The 18,693-nt window shown below is 34.5% G+C and overlaps 1 protein-coding gene across 5 annotated transcripts; it reads right to left on the bottom strand.

Moving 5' to 3' along the window:
- Positions 1-6,414: 6,414 nt before the first annotated feature.
- LOC127834064 (uncharacterized) lies at positions 6,415-12,262 on the bottom strand. Of its 5 annotated transcripts, none has more exons than XM_052359642.1 (5): positions 12,218-12,262; positions 8,642-8,814; positions 8,062-8,192; positions 7,571-7,706; positions 6,415-6,691 (listed from the first exon to the last, which is right to left on the bottom strand). In XM_052359642.1, the coding sequence occupies exons 2-5, from the start codon at positions 8,805-8,807 to the stop codon at positions 6,684-6,686; spliced, it is 441 nt and encodes a 146-aa protein (XP_052215602.1). In that variant the 5' UTR covers positions 8,808-8,814; positions 12,218-12,262; the 3' UTR covers positions 6,415-6,683. The 5 variants fall into 5 exon arrangements, with proteins under 5 accessions (XP_052215602.1, XP_052215600.1, XP_052215598.1 ...); XM_052359640.1 differs by having other exon boundaries at positions 8,642-8,820; positions 12,218-12,250; XM_052359638.1 differs by lacking the exon at positions 12,218-12,262 and adding an exon at positions 9,995-10,095.
- Between the last annotated feature and the right edge of the window lie 6,431 nt (positions 12,263-18,693).

An 18,693-nucleotide genomic window follows, 5' to 3' on the forward strand; every position in this document is an offset into this window, starting at 1 on the left:
CTTTTTTTTCCTCTTCCCCTCCCCCAAACAAACACAAAAAACAACAACCAAAGAACCAGAGACACAATGTTGTTGGTGTTTGCTATCCATCAATCACTGTCAGTAGGACGTTTCTGTGACTTAACGGATTATAACTTTGTCTGATATGAAAACAGGCAGCAGAGATCTTGCCTATTACTGAATATTGAATACTAATCAGATCCTAAACAGGTTCACCTTCAAAGGTATCATTTCTTGAGTTGATTTATTCGGGCAATAGATTATGATGATATGTGGTGTGCACACTTATCACATGAAGAAGATATTAAAAAAGTAATTGTATCGGAAATGTAAATATACATATGTTAAGACTCCATTTGATGTCGTTTAGTAATTTTAAAGTGTTAAAGCGTGTGTCCACATCAGATGTTTTATGAGGACACTTATTGACAATCGAGCTGATCTGCTATTCATTGAGGGTACAGTTGTATATAAGCCGACGTAAATACCCGCTGATATATAATTATCCCACAATTTCATATATTGAATTGATAAATTTAGAATGACAAATGGACAAATATAAGAATGACACAATAGTATCATATGAAATTAACTCGAACATTACGTTTACATTACGTTTTTACGATAAACCACTCTGCGACGCTTTCTTACAGAACAATTAGAAAACGATAAAATTATTGACAAGAATGATGGCATACATATCAATAGCATTACATTTGCACGTGCCCATCGTATCACCGGTGGTTCAAATCCTAAAAATCTACTCCGTCCGATAGTAGCAAAATTTGAAAACTACAATGAACGTGAAAAGATTCGAAAAGCGGGTATTCTACTAAATCAAAAGAAGTCAGGTTGTTACATTAATGAACAGTTTCCACCAGAAATAGAGGAACGTCGAAGACGATTATTTCCAATTATGAAACAATATAAAAGTGATCCTATGAATAAACTAAATTGCAATCTAGTGCGTGATAACCTGTACATAGGAAACAAGGTGTACAACTTAGACACAGGGTCGCTTGAGGTACCAAAGCCAAGATCGCGGACAAATTATGAAAAGCCGCAACTTCAACAAAACACCCACAAAATATCTTATGCACCATGGAATCAACAATCGAAAGCGCCCATCGATTTCCGAGGTAAAAATAGATTCGAAGTATTGAACAGTGACCAAGTAGATACGCCGCAAAGGCGTAGGCAGCTGATTGAACGCGCGCCCCGAACCCATGTAGACGAAACAGAACTTAAAAGGCCTCGTGAACAAGATTCAACGACTTCCACCGACCTTGTACAAATGCCCGAGATTCTCGAGCAACCCGAGCAAAGTATCAAACAACGTTTTCAGTTTAACACATCTGTGCAATTGGACGCACAGGGAGAAAACCGATGCTCTTTACACAACAATAAACACGGATCAGTTAGTCGATGTGTGAGAGAATTAAAATTTCGCTCTTTGACGTTTGCGGACTGAGATTAAAACAGCTTTGTCCAGATTTTTATTCAATTTTATGCAATTATGATATTATTTGTTTACAGGAAACTAAAACCGACAATAATGATGATTTAGAATTAAACGGGTTTAAAAATGCATTTTAAAAAAACAGAAAAGAATTCTCTGTACGTAAATCAGACGGAATATGTCTCGCTGTTAAAAACGAAATCAGCAAATATGTAACAGTTATTCAGTTAAGCAGTAAATTTGTATTGTGGTTTAAACTGTCTAAACATTTAACAAAAAATGAGGATATTCTGTGCGGTGTTGTATATGTACCACCTAAAAACTCTAAGTTTGTAAATGATGATCCGTTTTCCGATATCCGGATAGAAATTGATAAGTTATGAGATAGATACAGTAATCTATGCATGTTTGGCGATTGGAATAGTCGTACAAAACAGTTAGCAGACTATGTTTAACCTGATAATGATATTTTTTTGTGAATTACACTTAGATGACATTTACAACGATTTAATATGCGACGAGAAACTATTTTCATACTTGATTCTAAAAATAGTTAACACAGACGAGTCAAAAAGTGTTATATTTAGCAAAGGTAGACAAGCTAATCGTGTATTTTACTATAAAAACCATCCCCTTGAAGTTGTTAAAAAATATAAATACCTCGGCATTTCATTCAATAGTAGCGGCTCTTTTTTACAGACAAAAAAGAATCTAGCCGAACAGGCAACCAAAGCTATGTACTGTCTTATTAATTAATGCTTGCTTTACAAATAGACACTAAAATTGATCTATTTAACAAGATGATTAAACTTATTCTTCTGTACGGCTGTGAATTTTGGGGGTTTGGAAATAACTATGTATTGGAAAAAGTTCAGTGGACAATTTTTGAAAATCAATTAGGGGTTAAGGCGAATACAGCATTGTGTATTCTATACGGAGAAACTGGAGTAAAGCCCCTCCAAATTGATATTGAAACTAGAGTGATTTTTTTGGGTCTAAATTAGTCCATCCACTATGTTTTAAACTATCACATAAAATTTACAACATCTTATGTAATATACACGCAATGAAACGCACTAAGTTCGACAGGATAGAGTGTATACGGAACATTTTTGTTAAATGTGGAATGATGAATATTTGGCAATCTCGTGATTTTCCATATTTCACCTTGCTCATTCAAAGTATGAAACAAAAACAAACCGATCTGTTTATAAACAAATGGTACTCAGATATGAATAATTATCGTAAATGCAGTAATTATAGATTGTTTAAAGACAAATTTGGTTTTGAAACTTACATAGTTAAAACTCCAGATAAATTTCTAAAATACATCATACGAATTCGCACAAGAAATAACAGCTTACCCGTCGAAACTGGAAGTTGGCATGGGATAGAATTGAACCAACGACTATGTTGTTTATGTAACTCCAATACTCATATTGGCGATGAATTTCATTATTTACTCGAATGTAATTTCCTCAATAGTCTAAGAAAACGTTTCATTGATAAAATATTACACGAGACCAAATATAATAAAATTTAAATCGCTAATTTCAATCGATTTTCACAACCACAGTACACTTTGTTTATTCGTTAAAGAAATATTGAAACAGTTTTAATTTATAACGTGTTCTACGTGTTTACTTCTCTATACATTAGATTATTGTATGTTCCCCCTGAGCTCTCAATTTTAAAATATTGTTCGTATATGTTGTAGAACATATAAATATTCTCTTCCTTTAATGTAAAAATTGCTGTATAGTCTGTTGCCCCTTCAACTATGTACCTATTTATGCACTTTGTATAATCGTTGCTCATACTGTCATATTAAGCATGAACTGAGCTTAAACTTAATAAACTTTGAAACTTTACAACTTTAAGGCACATTCAGTTTTGTGCACATTCTGTGTTCTTTCATGTGTGAATTATTTCATGATTTTTAAAATTACGTCCGATGATTTATTGTTGCGATGTAATATTCGAATGAGTTTTAATGCAACACGTATCATGACGTGTTGAAAAATAATGTTATATACACTTTATCTCGAATTTCGTACTTTTTTGTCGTAATAAAATTAATAAGCCAGAACATACATGCAGAGGGTGTTTTTCTCACAAAATGATACATTACGTAAGCTAGAAATAACGTGTCGGGTTTGTTGTGTGTTCAATTAACACAAACATCGTACTAAGTACTATAGAAACAGCATATCGGATTGGTGTTTGTTCAATCAACAAAAACATGAAACTAAGTACTCTAGAAACAGCTTATCGGATTGGCTGTTTGTTCACTCAACAAAAACATCGTACTAAGTACTCAAGAAACAGCTTATCGGATTGGCTGTTTGTTCACTCAACAAAAACATCATACTAAGTACTCTAAAAACAGTTTTGGGGATTTGTTATTTGTTCACTGAACAAAAACGTCAAACTTAGTACTCTAGAAACAGCTTATCGGATTGGTTGGTTGTTCACTCAACAAAAACATTAATCTAAGTACTATAGAAACAGCTTACCCGATTGGTTGTTTGTTCACTCAACAAAAACATAAAACTAAGTGCTCTAGAAACAGCTTGTCGGACGTGTTAACTGTTCGCTCACCACACACAGCACTAGTACGTGTATATGCACGAGAAAAAGCGTATCGGATTTTTTTTTGTTTCATAAAAAAACATCGAACTACGTGTAAACCAGAAACAGAATATCGGCTTAATAGTCTGCTCACGGATAACGCACATTGAAATATGTTAACCAGAAATAGCGTGTCAGATGGGTTGTGTGTAAACTTACCAAACACGTCAAACTACACACACCAGAAACTTCGTATCGAATTTGTTGGCTGTGAAATCACCAGACATTAAACTAAGAAAACCAGAAAATCACTTTTGTTTTATCATTCACCACACTCGTCCAAATATAGTCTTTAACATTAAAATAATTTTTACTTTGAGCATTTCTTATTTACATTATATGAAAACCATGTCGGCATTGTTTCAAATGTGCATCAGGAAGTTTCAATGAATTGAACCATTGTCTATATTGTCTCTTTATTAAATTCATTTAAAAAAAAGCTTATTGAAAATGGGAAATAAATCGTTTACATGGTGCATTTTAGACTTTAAATAGATACTCGCCCTTATAATTAATATTCGGTGGTATATTCTATAGAATTAATCGGGGGGAACATCAACGCCATCATAGTTCTCAATGATTGTTCCAAATTATCGAGAAAAAACGTTACAAACGCGTCTTTTACCAATATGAAATGATGATCATCCAGTTATGATTATTGAACCAACATTTTTTTATAATCAGGAGTGTTATTTCGCTTGTTGAAACATACTGTATGCATTCATTCCAGTCTCAAACAGCTTAACAAACTTGATTGCTTTCTTGTTTCAAGCTCAATGTTATGGTTTAATCCCAGTGCATGCACAGTTGACGTGTTCGCTTGGTTAAAGAATGATCCGGAATGTTATTTAAACAAATATTATTTAATTATTACCTTGTAAAGCACCAATTACAATCATTTTTAGCGATAATTAAATCAAACGTGTTACGTACTCTGCTTTGATTTAGTTTGAAGATTTCTCCATATTTATCCAATTTAAGAAACACCTCAACACCCTGTTATTTGTTTTTTCTTAACCATGGGCCGCATTTAGTTCCTATTCATATTCCGTAACTACACAATAGACGCTACGCCGTTAGATACGTGTGAAAAATGGCTTTCGGTGTCATAATCTTGGCCTTTGACCGCTTAACGAAAGTGACCGTTGTAAAAGGTGTGACAAAGACTGATTTTTGTCTGGGGGAGAAGCTAGGCTGACCGCTTACGTCAGGCGATGGCTATGCTCAGGTGATTGCATTGCTCATGTGAGCGCTATGTCAGGTTCGCCTGTATTAAAACGTCAGTCGTTAAAATTTACAGTCTCTTATAACTAGACGTTCACTGAAAACTATTTCAGCCATCTATAACTTTATAAGATTATTGTTTACTCTTCTTCAGCAACGTAAGATACCCTCGGATATTATAACTGAACAAAACTTTGACAGATTGATTCAAGTAAAAAACACCCTATCGAATTTCAAGAGTTTGGTTAATATTCTAGTCATTTGTGCACCTAAATCACGATGTTCATTGCTTGGTTTTATGTTCGTTAGTTTGTACGAAACTTGTGCCATGTAAACATGTTTTGAAACTGTTGAACAAAAAGGCACTTAATAAGCTATTTATAAATATTATATATGCTCACAAAGATGACATAAAACTTCAGCTGGACCGACGCTAAGCATGTGTCTGTCTTGAATCTGGTGAGGTGCACTTGTTTTGAACAGGTACGTTCACACTATGATTTTATCTGTAGAGTGTTTCTAGATATTGATTAGCGCGAAGACACACATTGGTCTATTTTAGTACAATTTCATTTAGATGTGTTTGATCTTAGGAAGCATTTTCTTGTCATTCGAATAACAAGTATCAAATAATACCATTGAGTGGCAAACGTTTGTTTAATGAAGGCTTTTGTCAACGTTATTGTATATCAAATCATGAATTGTGGAATGTGTTTGAATCGTGACTTAAAAATCCAACGATTGGGAATTTTACTAAATTTGAGCTTTCTGATTTGTTATCCTAAAATCCTAGTCACACAGTCGTGAGTATTTCTCTGGAATTATCGGGTCACGAATTGCTTCATCTGTCAAGCACTCCTGATAGTTATTGGTTTCAATTTGCGAGTAACATATGGGGGACTTAACGGAATTTATATAATGGGGACACATACTTTAAATGTTCTGTTGTGTCTGGTCAACTTCTTGAAAATGTCGAAATGGTGTTATTACACATGCATTACTCGATAAGCTGTTGATATTGTTTTTCATTTTCTATACACTTTTGTTTCGGAAAAAAACGGTATACTATTGTAAGTTCGTGATAAATAATGACACACTGATTTGCAGAAGAAAGCTTTTATTGTGAAAATATATAAATATAGAAGAATCTGTCGTTAATATATTTTCATCCATGTTGTAACTGCTCAGAAAAATTGAATGCAAACACTTTTCTCTGTAATCAGGCACTTAGTTAAGATTAGAATATATTGTTCTATAAAAATAACAAAAGCAATCAGTTTTCGATAGGCGAAGAGTGTCATTCGGGCAGTTTGTATCAGCTCACAGTGTTGTTTTGGTACCACGATTTTCTTTTTTCATGAGTCGACATTTACCGAGCTGCAAAAGAAAAAAATGTTTAAACCGTAGTATGTAGTTCGATTAAATGATTGAAATCAGTTTTGCTTAACATTCATACATTTATTGATGCGAATGAGAATTTTGTATCGCATCTAAGCGGCTTTGCTTGCGATGTTTGTCTGACGCTACAATGTATACATGGATATATAAGTGCGACACATTTTTAGCGCCTATAACGAGAAATAGATGTATCGATAAGAAAGGATTTTCCGGAGAATTCTCACCAGTGTGATGGAAAGTGGTCGGTTTTGTTCCCTTGGGCCTGTTATAAACTACATTTGTAGATGACCCATATCTTATGTCACAGACGCCAATGATTGAAGTTTTGGGCCTTGTGTTTCCAAAGGAGACGATCTTTTAAATTATTGCTAAATGGGTCTATGCAAATCAATTAACCCTTAAGGCATATTCGGTATTATATGAACAAAGTTTGTATAGGACCAATACACGAAGAGAGCTACCAAATATTAAACCTTTGATACGTGCAGTTTTACATGAAAATGTTGGTTAAAGTAATTTACGTTACAAGTCTTTGTAAATCATTTTGTCAATAAGGTCAGTATCGGCCGCCAGGGCTTGTTTTGAACAATCTTTTTAGAGGACCACTATCTGAATTTACGAACAGTCAAAGCTCGGTGACATGTTGTCGCAGTAATATAATATTTTAAGTACTTTTACCACATACATCAATGTAAATCACGTGACCCTGAAACGTAGACAGGTTTTACTCCATTGACATTATCTGAAATAACTTGTGGCATATCTATATGACATCACCCCTGTTGCTGCAGACGTATAACCAAAGTACAAAATGTTACCACTTTGCTGAGGACTTATAACCAAAGTACAAAATGTTACCCCTCTTGCTGTAGACGCTCATCCTCCATTTTCCACCGCAATTCTTGCTGCTGTCCCCAGGACACGCCATGTTACATTCGACATCCGGCATGCTCGTGGAGTTCAGACAGTCTCCACAAAAGCACGCTGTGCCGACCTACCATTTATATCTACTAATATGAATCAATTTACAACTTTTATACATAATTATAGGAATTCAAAATAATTTTATATTTTAACTTATTGCGTAAGGAGCTTAATGAAACGAACCTAATGACAGATGATAACAGCAACGAATATCAACTTAAAATGATTTCTTGAGAAATTCCTCTGTTAAAGCAGTGGGATAAACTTGTTCGTGCAAACAGTGAACAGTTGTAAGATGTATACTTATATAAAGTGGCGCCTTTTTAAAATAGCAAAATGATTCATGAGGGGAACAGTGGTTGTTGTTACTCCATTTGTTGATAACATAACCTTGACCACTCCGTTGACTCCTCTTGTTTACTGACCTGGGTGCCGCTATAAGCGTAGCCATGGCAACGAGCGGCACACTCCAGCGGTGAGTTTGAATTCGAATCGGGTAGCCTGACATTCATGATACGGGCCGGAGTATCCTGATAACATCCGATGTACCGGAAAGCTGAAATTAAGAGCACGTTGGCAGGTGACAATTAATTTAACAAAAGTCAACCTCCCCGTTTTGTATCGCATTTATTATGAAATCCATCCTGGTTATTTCCGTGAACCTCTAAGCGGTTCATGTTCCTGAATAGCGGTAGCTGTAGTTTAGACCTTATGAACAAATCGAGCCTACAATTTCTTGTATTATTGTTTGCAAAATATTTAAAAAAGTATCATACATGTGTAAATGTAGTTAATACATAATGTTTTTATTTAATCGAAGTTATATTGTTCTTACCAACTTGCACGGTTGTAATAAGTAAAATCACTCTCTAGATATTCTGCACTGTCAACAGACTATATAAAAACGTATATGTACATCACATAACTTTCTTCAAAACAATGCGCCTGAATGAATAATCACCACTTGTCAGCGCCAACATTATTAAAGTTACACAAATCACTTACGGGTCGTGCAAAGGCGTCCGTCCCATCCGGTTGTACATTTGCATACGAATTCCGAACTGTCGTTCTGTAACGAAATGCAGGTGCCTCCGAAATGGCAATGATTGCGCACACAACTGGCAGCCGCAATTGCGACGATGAAGGAAGAACGTATAGCGTAAACAAACATCTTGAAACTGAAACTAAACTTCCAATTAACATTAAGTTTTATTTTTTCTCTCCATTTTTGATCTTTTAACATTAGATTATGTAATAAAATATAAAACAACTATTCTTTGTAAAATGTCTGACAATTAATCGTATTTGGCATATATATAACTACAACTCCTGCTGCTGCAGCTGCTGCAGCGGCTACAATTGCTGTTGAATCTGCTGCTACTGCTGCTAATGCTGCTACTGCTGCTGCTGCTACAACTACAAATGTAACTACTGCTACTACTACTACTACTACACATACTTCTTCTGCTACTACAACTACTACTACTTCTACTACTTCTACTACTACTACTACTACTACTACTACTACTACTACTACTACTACTACTACTACTACTACTACTACTACTACTACTACTACTTCTACTACTACTCATACTACTACTTCTACTACTACTACTACTACTACTACTACTACTACTACTACTACTACTACTACTACTACTACTACTACTACTACTACTACTACTACTACTACTACTACTACTACTACTACTACTACTACTACTACTACTACTACTACTACTACTACTACTACTACTACTACTACTACTACTACTACTACTACTACTGCTACTACTACTACTACTACTACTACTACTACTACTACTTCTACTACCACTACTACTACTACTACTAATCCTACTTCTACTACTACTACTACTACTACTACTACTACTACTACTACTACTACTACTACTACTACTACTACTACTACTACTACTACTACTACTACTACTACTACTACTACTACTACCACTACTACTACTACTTCTACTACTACTACTACTACTACTACTACTACTACTACTACTACTACTACTACTACTACTACTACTACTACTACTACTACTACTACTACTACTGCTACTACTACTACTACCACTACTACTACTACTACTTCTACTACTTCTACTACTACTACTACTACTACTACTTTTTCCAATACATATACAAATAATAGTATGGTAAATATTAATACAAACCATCGATAATATGATTGAAATATATTGTCTATATCTTCCTATACAGTTAAAACCAATTTGCAAATACGAATTGAAATGAACAGAGTAAACATACTAAGAACTATTAAAATACTAAAATGTATTATTCGCAACATGAATTAATAAGACCAATCACCTTTTTACTTCCGAAGAAGCTCACGAGAATGCGCTCTAGTATTGATGAAGGGCAACATATGAATTAATTGAATGTTACTTACTGATTACAATTGGGAGTTTTTGCGCATGTGCACTGACTTATGGCAACACTTCTGATTAGGTTACAGTAAACTAAATGATAAACATCTCGCCTTAAAGGGACTTTTTCACAGATTTTGGCATGTATTGACGTTTTTCATAAAATGCTTTATATTGCTAAATGTAAACATTGGATCTTAAAAGCTCCAGTAAAAAAACAAGAATAAAATTAAATAAAGAAGTAACCCTCAACTAGGCTCGAACCACTGACCCCTGGAATAGAAGTCTATCGCTAAGACTACTCGGCCATCAGTGCTCATACAATGAGTACTTTATACTTTATATAAGCAATCCTCGTAGTATAACAAAATATAACGACAACAACAGAACTCTTTAAATTATTCAATCGTTTCGCGTTGCAACGCTTTATCATTTTCAGGTTTTTAAATCCTCAAAAGATGCATATAATGGATATTTTAGAGCATGGTAAATGCTCAGTATAACTTTTTCCTCACAAATCTTATAACTACAACGAAAATATGCGAATCTGAAACTTTAATTTTGTCAATTTGCCTAAACGTGAAAAGGCCCCTTTAAGAGGAACGCTCCGCCCACTTAATATCGTGGTCTAGTGATTAGAAGTCCTCGACCCACCGAAGTGGCGTCTATACCTATAGAATACGCGATATTCCGGATGATTTTGATGGACATGTTTTTATCCCCTATCAAACTGGTTAAATCTGTGTTCATTATACCCGTTTTACCTGTTATACCCTTGTCGCAATCAGAAGGCGACAACAACTGCTAAAACCTTGTTCTTAGATTGTATTGCTGATTACTCATTCCCCGAGCAACTCCATTTTGATCAAGGCAAAGATTTTGATAGTCAATGCATCAAAGATTGTTTCAACCTATGATGTGAAGACCCGGGTCACAACTTTTCACCTCATGATAATCTATCAGCTGAGCGATTCAACCTTAACTTGCTCTGCATTTGGGCTGCTCCGTGTGATGAGAAGAGGACACATATGAAAGACTACATCTCTGCATTGGTACGGGCTAACAATGCAACTTTGAGCAGCTACATCGGCTATGCCACCAATTTACTTATTTTCGTGTGTCATCCAAGACTACCATATGATTAAACATATTTTACTCGACGGCATGTTTTACAGTTTAGACAGTTGTTCTTGTTTTTCGTCATCTGGAGATATTGATAGGGTAAGCACAGATGATCACTACTAAATCACTGAAAACATCGCACTAAGGTGGGTAACATCTAACAAAAGTGTGCACAAGCAGTCGCTTGATTTGTCTGCGATTATTTCCTTGCATGACTTTTTTTATATTGTTTTGGCATAAAATGGCTTTTAAGAAAAGGTATTATCATGGTGATCCTTATGTGCAAAATGGTGCATTCATATTACGTTGAACTTTTTTCATATTCATTAAGTTACTTAACCAATTCATGCCTACTGGACTATCCTACCCTTCTAAATTGGATCAATTTATTTCCAAAATTAGGGATGTCTAGCATATTTGTTTCTATATTAAGAATATTTCTTACAGAAATTCCTTTAAGCAAACAGCCCAGACCCTGATGAGTCTACGCTGTTTGCCAAGGCCTTTTTTCTAGACATTAGGCATAAATGGGTTAAGGATTAGAATAAGTATTTTTTAAGACACCACTCCAGTATATTAAGGAAATGTATTGCTTACTGCCTACATTGCAAAATTGCACGATCGCCACAAAACAAAGATCTAGCACAGACACGACGGTGTCCTTCTATACACGACGTGTGTCTTTGCCAGAGTGATTTTACTTCCTAATATGATGGTTTATATTTAAACAACGCTCGATTTAATTAAAAAGCAAACCGATCAAAGAAAAGAACGCAAACTTCATTTCCGGTTAGAACTCGCGCTGAAATGTGTAAAATAGACTTTAGTTGGTTAAATATTTCAACACTACGCTTTAATTTAGAAGCCACTTATTTTGTTATAAATAAGAGGCGTTTATTAAATCTATGAATATCAATTTTACTAAATTAGTGAAATATAACAATAATCATCCAATTATTTCACTATGCTTAGTTACTTTTTTCTGGATACGAATCTATTTAATCAACGAAGATGACCATATATGAAAAGGAAAATGACTTACCACGTTGCTTATCTTTATTGTGTTTGTTATCCGACAGATTCAAATGATAAGGATAGACGATTAAATAGTGCAAAAACGTGGAAAACCGAATGCACATCGTCGCTTGCATTTTTTAGGGGAAAACCCACAGGATTATACTTGTAATAGACATACAATCAACATTAACGTTGCATAATTCGTTGGACTTAATTGCAAAACTGATTGATGTTTACAAAAAAAACTGCAATTACAACCCAATCTGTCACTGTCTGAAATAACAAAGCGATATCTCGCGCATCCCCTATTGCTGTTAAACAACGATCAGTGTCATTAACTGGCGTCTCCATAAACATAAAGCTTGTCATATACATTTGATTTGAATATATTCTAGAAGTTTATGCGGTCCTTAGAGCCTGCAGTTGCACGATTTTATATAAGCTCAGACGAAATCTTCTTTTGGCTGACAATTCTAGCTTCTTTGTTATAAATGAAAGATATTTCATTTTATTGCGGTCGAGTAAAGGAAATCTTATATGTCTGGAATGGTTATCACCAACCGAACTCACATGTGCCGTTAACTTTAATTGAACCTCGGTTTCGGAGATGAGAAGCGCGTGTAACAACCATTACAATAACAACACAGCTATATAAAACTTCATATACATTTCATGCGAAGTGCGAAATCCATTAGTTTAGGTATTAGATGAATTATAATAAAAGAGAAATTCATAGGAGCCTTTGGGCGATTTAAACTGGAATTAAAATTTTCTCGACCCTCATAAGTTGCATTTCAAAATCTGTACAATGTTTTGTTTACAAATGGTATACATTAACTTTCCCATTTACACAAAACTCAGACTTTAAAATGTAATAATCTATGAACTGGAACAAAAATTCAGCCAAGTGGTTTTACGTGTTAAAGATCCGCTTTTGTGCGGTATTTGTTTTTGCTTCATTTCTAAGATTTATTTGGCTCAGTCTGAAAAAGCATTTAAACACGATTGTGTTTTTTGTTGTTAACGTAATTTATTTGTATCAATTTAAAGCAATTGATGAAAAACGTTAATACATGCCAAATCCTGTAAAAATCCTTTAATTTATACTACGCATTATGTGGTTAAGTGCTTCATCAAAGTTAATAAAAATGTAATTGGAATATTGAAGCATTGACAAAAATTTAATTGTTCAAATATAAATCATTTTATAAAAATTACAGGAGTCCACAGAAATATCTTTACATGACAAACCACAACATAAACAATAAATGACTTTATATTCACAAATGACATATCAATCATTTGAAAAAATATAATTGAATCATTATACAATTCAGAGAGTATGTAAGCTAAAATATTAAATGAAGGTTCAACAAACATGATGTCAATCTACAACTATTTGAAATAAGTTGCAAATCGCGGTAGTCGCTATTGTACACATTTTTCAAACAGTAACGTTGGTTTGTGCTAGTCTTATTTATTCTCTGCAACCAGATTTCATCAGCCAACACTGTTGCGAAACGCGCACACTGTCTTCATTTTGTAAACGAAGTTGATAGTTCAAACGTCGTAAATGCTCAACACAATATCTTCATCCACACAAGCCCTCGTGGTTTCTGATGAAAAATATTTTATTAAACAAAACAAAAAAATCATGTCGTTAATAAACACACTTTAAACGTTTAGCGCTCTTGACACATTGTTTGTAAGTAGCATCCCTATCATTATATTGTTAACCCGTTGGTAACACCTGTACACGTGCACAGCCATTATGTCGGTGACCCGTTTTTATTGCTACAAGTGATTTCCGTCGGTACGGTTTACGCGTTTATATTTATGATCAAAAAGCACTAACACAATATTTTAAAAACAGATCGTTTCTTTATTAAGTATATGTAAATTGAATATAAAAAACTTGCACTTTTTTACAGACAAATTAATGCTTACTTTTAGTGTACCGTGTATTCATAAAATCTACGGCAGTTTATTTATGTCACGTATGTAAAGTACCGACGTCCGATAATAACGGAAAATATACATAGGGAATTCGTTTCATCACAAACTAAGTAATTTTGTGTAGACTTGGGTGGATGAAAGTATTGTGTTTAACAATTACGACCTGATCACAATAACAATCATAAGCACTTCTCAGCTAAAAATGATGGGTAACATTTTAAAGGCTGTAGCATAAAAATGGAAAGCCCCCACCCCCCAAACACACTGCCACGCCGCTTTTGCTGAATCCCTAGATTACATACTGTCCAAGCAACCAGTCGGATAAATTATATTCTTTGAACATCAACCGATTAGGTTGAATATTGCGTTTGCAGTGCGACGTAAGCGTCATTATTGTACAGTTGCAATACTATCTAGAAATTGAATAGTATTTCTTCACCTGTCACAGACGGTACCATGCCATGATCTACATTCATGGTGGGTCTTTTACGAAAGCGGCGTCAAAGTCTTTGGTGTCTGCTAGAAACAAAAGGGCCATCAATACATTTTTGTAGTGTGATCATTGAGAGTGACACGTGCTTTTTGCTCTTGGCCCTACAATAATGGTATATAAATTATATGAATGTATTGTCGGTGCTTTCAATTGTTGCGATCAGTTACATTTTCTGAACTGGGTTACAAGTAGGGAAGGAACATGGCAATACCTGTGGTTCTGATAGCTTAAAGCATGAAACTAGTATGTTTATTCTGATTTAATAATTAAGCCGCGCTCTGTGAAAAGGGGATTTAATGTATGTGCGTAAAGTGTCGTCTCAGATTAGCCTGTGCAGTCCGCACAGGCTAATCAGGGACGACACTTTCCGACTAAACTTGATTTTTGCTAAGAAGAGACTTTCATGAAACGAAAAATATCATAAAAGCGGGAAGTGTCGTTCCTGATAAGCCTGTGTGGACTGCACAGGCTAATCTGGGACGACACTTTACGCACATGCATTAACCCCCTTTTCACAGAGCACGGCTCATATTCACAATACCAGCTTTGTGTACTGATCGTACACAAAACGAGCTTATAATCCTCAGTTCAGTATGTTTTTTCTATGTATTCGACCAGCAGTCTCTTTTGCCAGGAATATTTACGAGTCTTGCGTGTCTGTTTTAACAGCGTTCAACAATTATAGATACAACTTTTTAATCTCAGAGATATGTAAGAACAAATCTTCTTAATCCGTTTAATGATAGTTTTGGTATCCAACGAGACTTTAAAAGTATCCATATTTTTTTCTTTAATTTAACCTAGTGACTTGGTTTTTAGCCCAATCGCCCAAGTTTCGAATTTGGCCGGGATATTGGGACGAATGTTCTGACAAATTAAACAAAGATAGGATAATAATTGTGAGTTTCAAAGAGTTCTTAAGGTTAATGTTGACGTCTATCCTACGAACTACAGAAGATGTGGTAATAAAACGAGAGACTCGCTGGAATTAAAACTTTATTTAAGTCCATCAAACAACATTAATAAGAAAAACAAAGAGCATAATTGCAGGCAGTTGATTTACTTTTTTGACAAAACGATTTTGTATACATAATTATAAAATACTACTAAAGTTTGTCTATATAGTTTCTATAACATATGTACACGAACGAAAAATTATTACACTTAATAGTTTCATTTGACATCCTTAACATATGTCAAGGAGACACAAAATATACAAGCTGTGTAAACTTAGATAACACATTTTTTATTAATATAAACCAAGATAACAACATGGATCTTGACAAAATATGATATTTCGCAGGATGTGCGATCGTTTCCACTTTTCTGTATTCTATTTATTTGTCGTTAAAGCTAAACCAAAGGTCAGATCAATTTAGGCGAAAATGCTATAGTGATTTTTAAGCTATTAGCGGAAATTAACAAAAAGGCAGAAAAAAAACTAACAACATCTGTTTTCATATTAGACTTTTTACACACATTCGTTGTATATATAGAGTTGTTAAGAGTTAAAATGTACGTGCAGTATAAAGCATAAAAATAACGATAAATGTAATTGTATATGAAGTCTAGAGAACAACTTATTTTCTATTTAACATTTTATATTTATTGATTATTGTACATTTGAAATATTATGGGTAGTTTTAAACATATTTCTAAGTAGCTTAAAGAAAATACTTTAACTGTAAGATGACTAGTAACAAATTGTTTGGAGACAGAAAAGTAAAACACATTCTCTTTATCAGCCTTAAATAATTTTATGGATATGGGTGTTACATGCAACATGCAAAACACTTTTAAGCGACTGAATATTACAAATGTACAATTACTTGACACATATTTTGAAAGTTGATCCTAAAAGGGCTATCCAAAATAATATTATAAAACCGCATGTTTGAAGACAAAACAACCCATTGACTATGCTAAGATGTATGACGCTGTTGGCAATCAGAGAAAAATAACCATTCTAAACTATACTTTTTAGAAATGTTGATGTCAAAATTTTAGCAAAAATCATGTTCGACCGTCACTTGGAGCTATAAAAGTGCCTTAACTTCAAGTCATTGAATGTATTTTGTTTTTTCAACCAATTATGATATGGATACAAAGATGACATATAAAAAATCCTTTCAAGATCACATATCCTTCTAACCGTTATAATGTGAATGAAACTATCGTTGATGGATTAAATCGTTCAGCGTTGTTTATTAATAAGGTGTAAATGAGTTATTCCAAAGGAATAAATCTTTTCTTGGGGCTGTATTTCATTGAACACATTTTTGTACTTTTTATGCATTTAACAATGTGTTCGTGTATAAATTGATAGTGACTTGAAAAATATCTAAAATGGATATCCATTGTAATTTAGCTGCCTTATTCTAGACTCGAAGTTTACATGTTTCTTGTATAATTATATTTTCATGTACATGTATCATAATGTATGGACAAACAAACATTATTTTAAAGAAGTTATTACAGTAATTTGGTTGAGTGATAAGTGATCAAGTGATAAAGTAAGTGGTGGTAAATCAAATACAACCAGTTTCCTAAATGCATAATCATCTGAAGACCCGACTGGGCATCAGAACCCAAACCTATTTTCTCTTGGATTCACATTTTTTCATACAACTTTTGAAATATATATACATTATTGACAAACAAATACAATTACATGCATTTTGCCCGATAAACTTAAACGGTTTACCAAAATCAGACTTTGAAAAGTTCCTTTCCAAAATATACATCTGTCTAAAACTGGTTTAGTACAAGTAGGACTACTAAATAATTTTAACCAATGGGCAAATTTAATATAGCATGTAGATCAGCTCATTGACCAAGGAAGGCACACACGACATATTCGTTACTATCATGGATGGTAGTAATGTTTCTACACATCTGCGTTATCACGGTAATGCCCATTTGTATCTAAGGTATTAAGAAAGGACAGTAACCACTAACAGCATTAATAGCAGTCTGATAATTGTGAAAAGGCCATGTTTGATCATTACTGTGTGAGTAAGTACAACGCCTGAAACAGTCTAGTATTGTGTGCACAAGCTAATCGATGCAAGTTTGATTCGTTTGTATGTCACCACTTTCGTACGTACGTCTTCGCTTGTCAGTAGCAATGTACGTTAATTATTAACACAGCTGGGCGAATTTAAATCGCCAATGGATATGTTGTTGACTAATTTCTAAGGTGTCTGAAGAAATTAAAATAAAGTGTTGACTGCATCAGTTATGACGGTTTGCGCACTCATTGTAGAGATTCATCGGCTACCAGCCTTAAATCACCGCAGGTCAAGCGCGCGTTTGAATATGAAGCGGACCGAAGCTGTGGCAAGGAATCATGCAATGGAAGTTAGTCTATCGTACGTGAATAACTTTTCATAACAAATAATTTATTGACCAACAAACTTTGGAACGATAAACGCACGTGATACCGGAAAAGTCAGCAGAAAACTTTAATCGCTAAAAACGATTATATAAACATATTTTTATGAACAGATACAAACTTTCACTGAAGCATTTATAGTCGCTTCTTAACCCATTCGTCCGCATTGGTGTTTACACACGAATAGCAACTCGGCGACCCGGATTCAATACCACTCACTGACCGTGTGAGTTTGGTTGGTCGTCGCCATACCAAAAATATGAGGTTTCTTTCCCTTACTTCAGCCCGAACCTCCCTACCCCCACCCTTAAGCACATGAATTCACCAAAACAAAAATACGTTAGTAAAAAATGAAGACCTTAAAATAGCAGGTATAATTCATGTTCGTCCCAACTGTCGTGAGTTAATAAGTTGGTGCCGAAACACACACCGGATCCTCACATAACGCAGCCTCATACGCTTAAGTACATTTTAAACTAGGATATACACACAAGCCCGTCCGCTTTGTGATCTGGTGCTTTTATCATCAACAACTGTCAAGAATGCAATATATTTTCATGATGAACGCATATAACACACACGCATACAAAAGCAAACACCGTGCAATCGCGCACATACATTTTAACGCGCACATTTACGCGCACACACATATGCGCAC

The sequence above is a fragment of the Dreissena polymorpha genome, chromosome 6 (assembly GCF_020536995.1).
Source record: "Dreissena polymorpha isolate Duluth1 chromosome 6, UMN_Dpol_1.0, whole genome shotgun sequence".
Lineage (NCBI taxonomy): Eukaryota > Metazoa > Mollusca > Bivalvia > Myida > Dreissenidae > Dreissena > Dreissena polymorpha.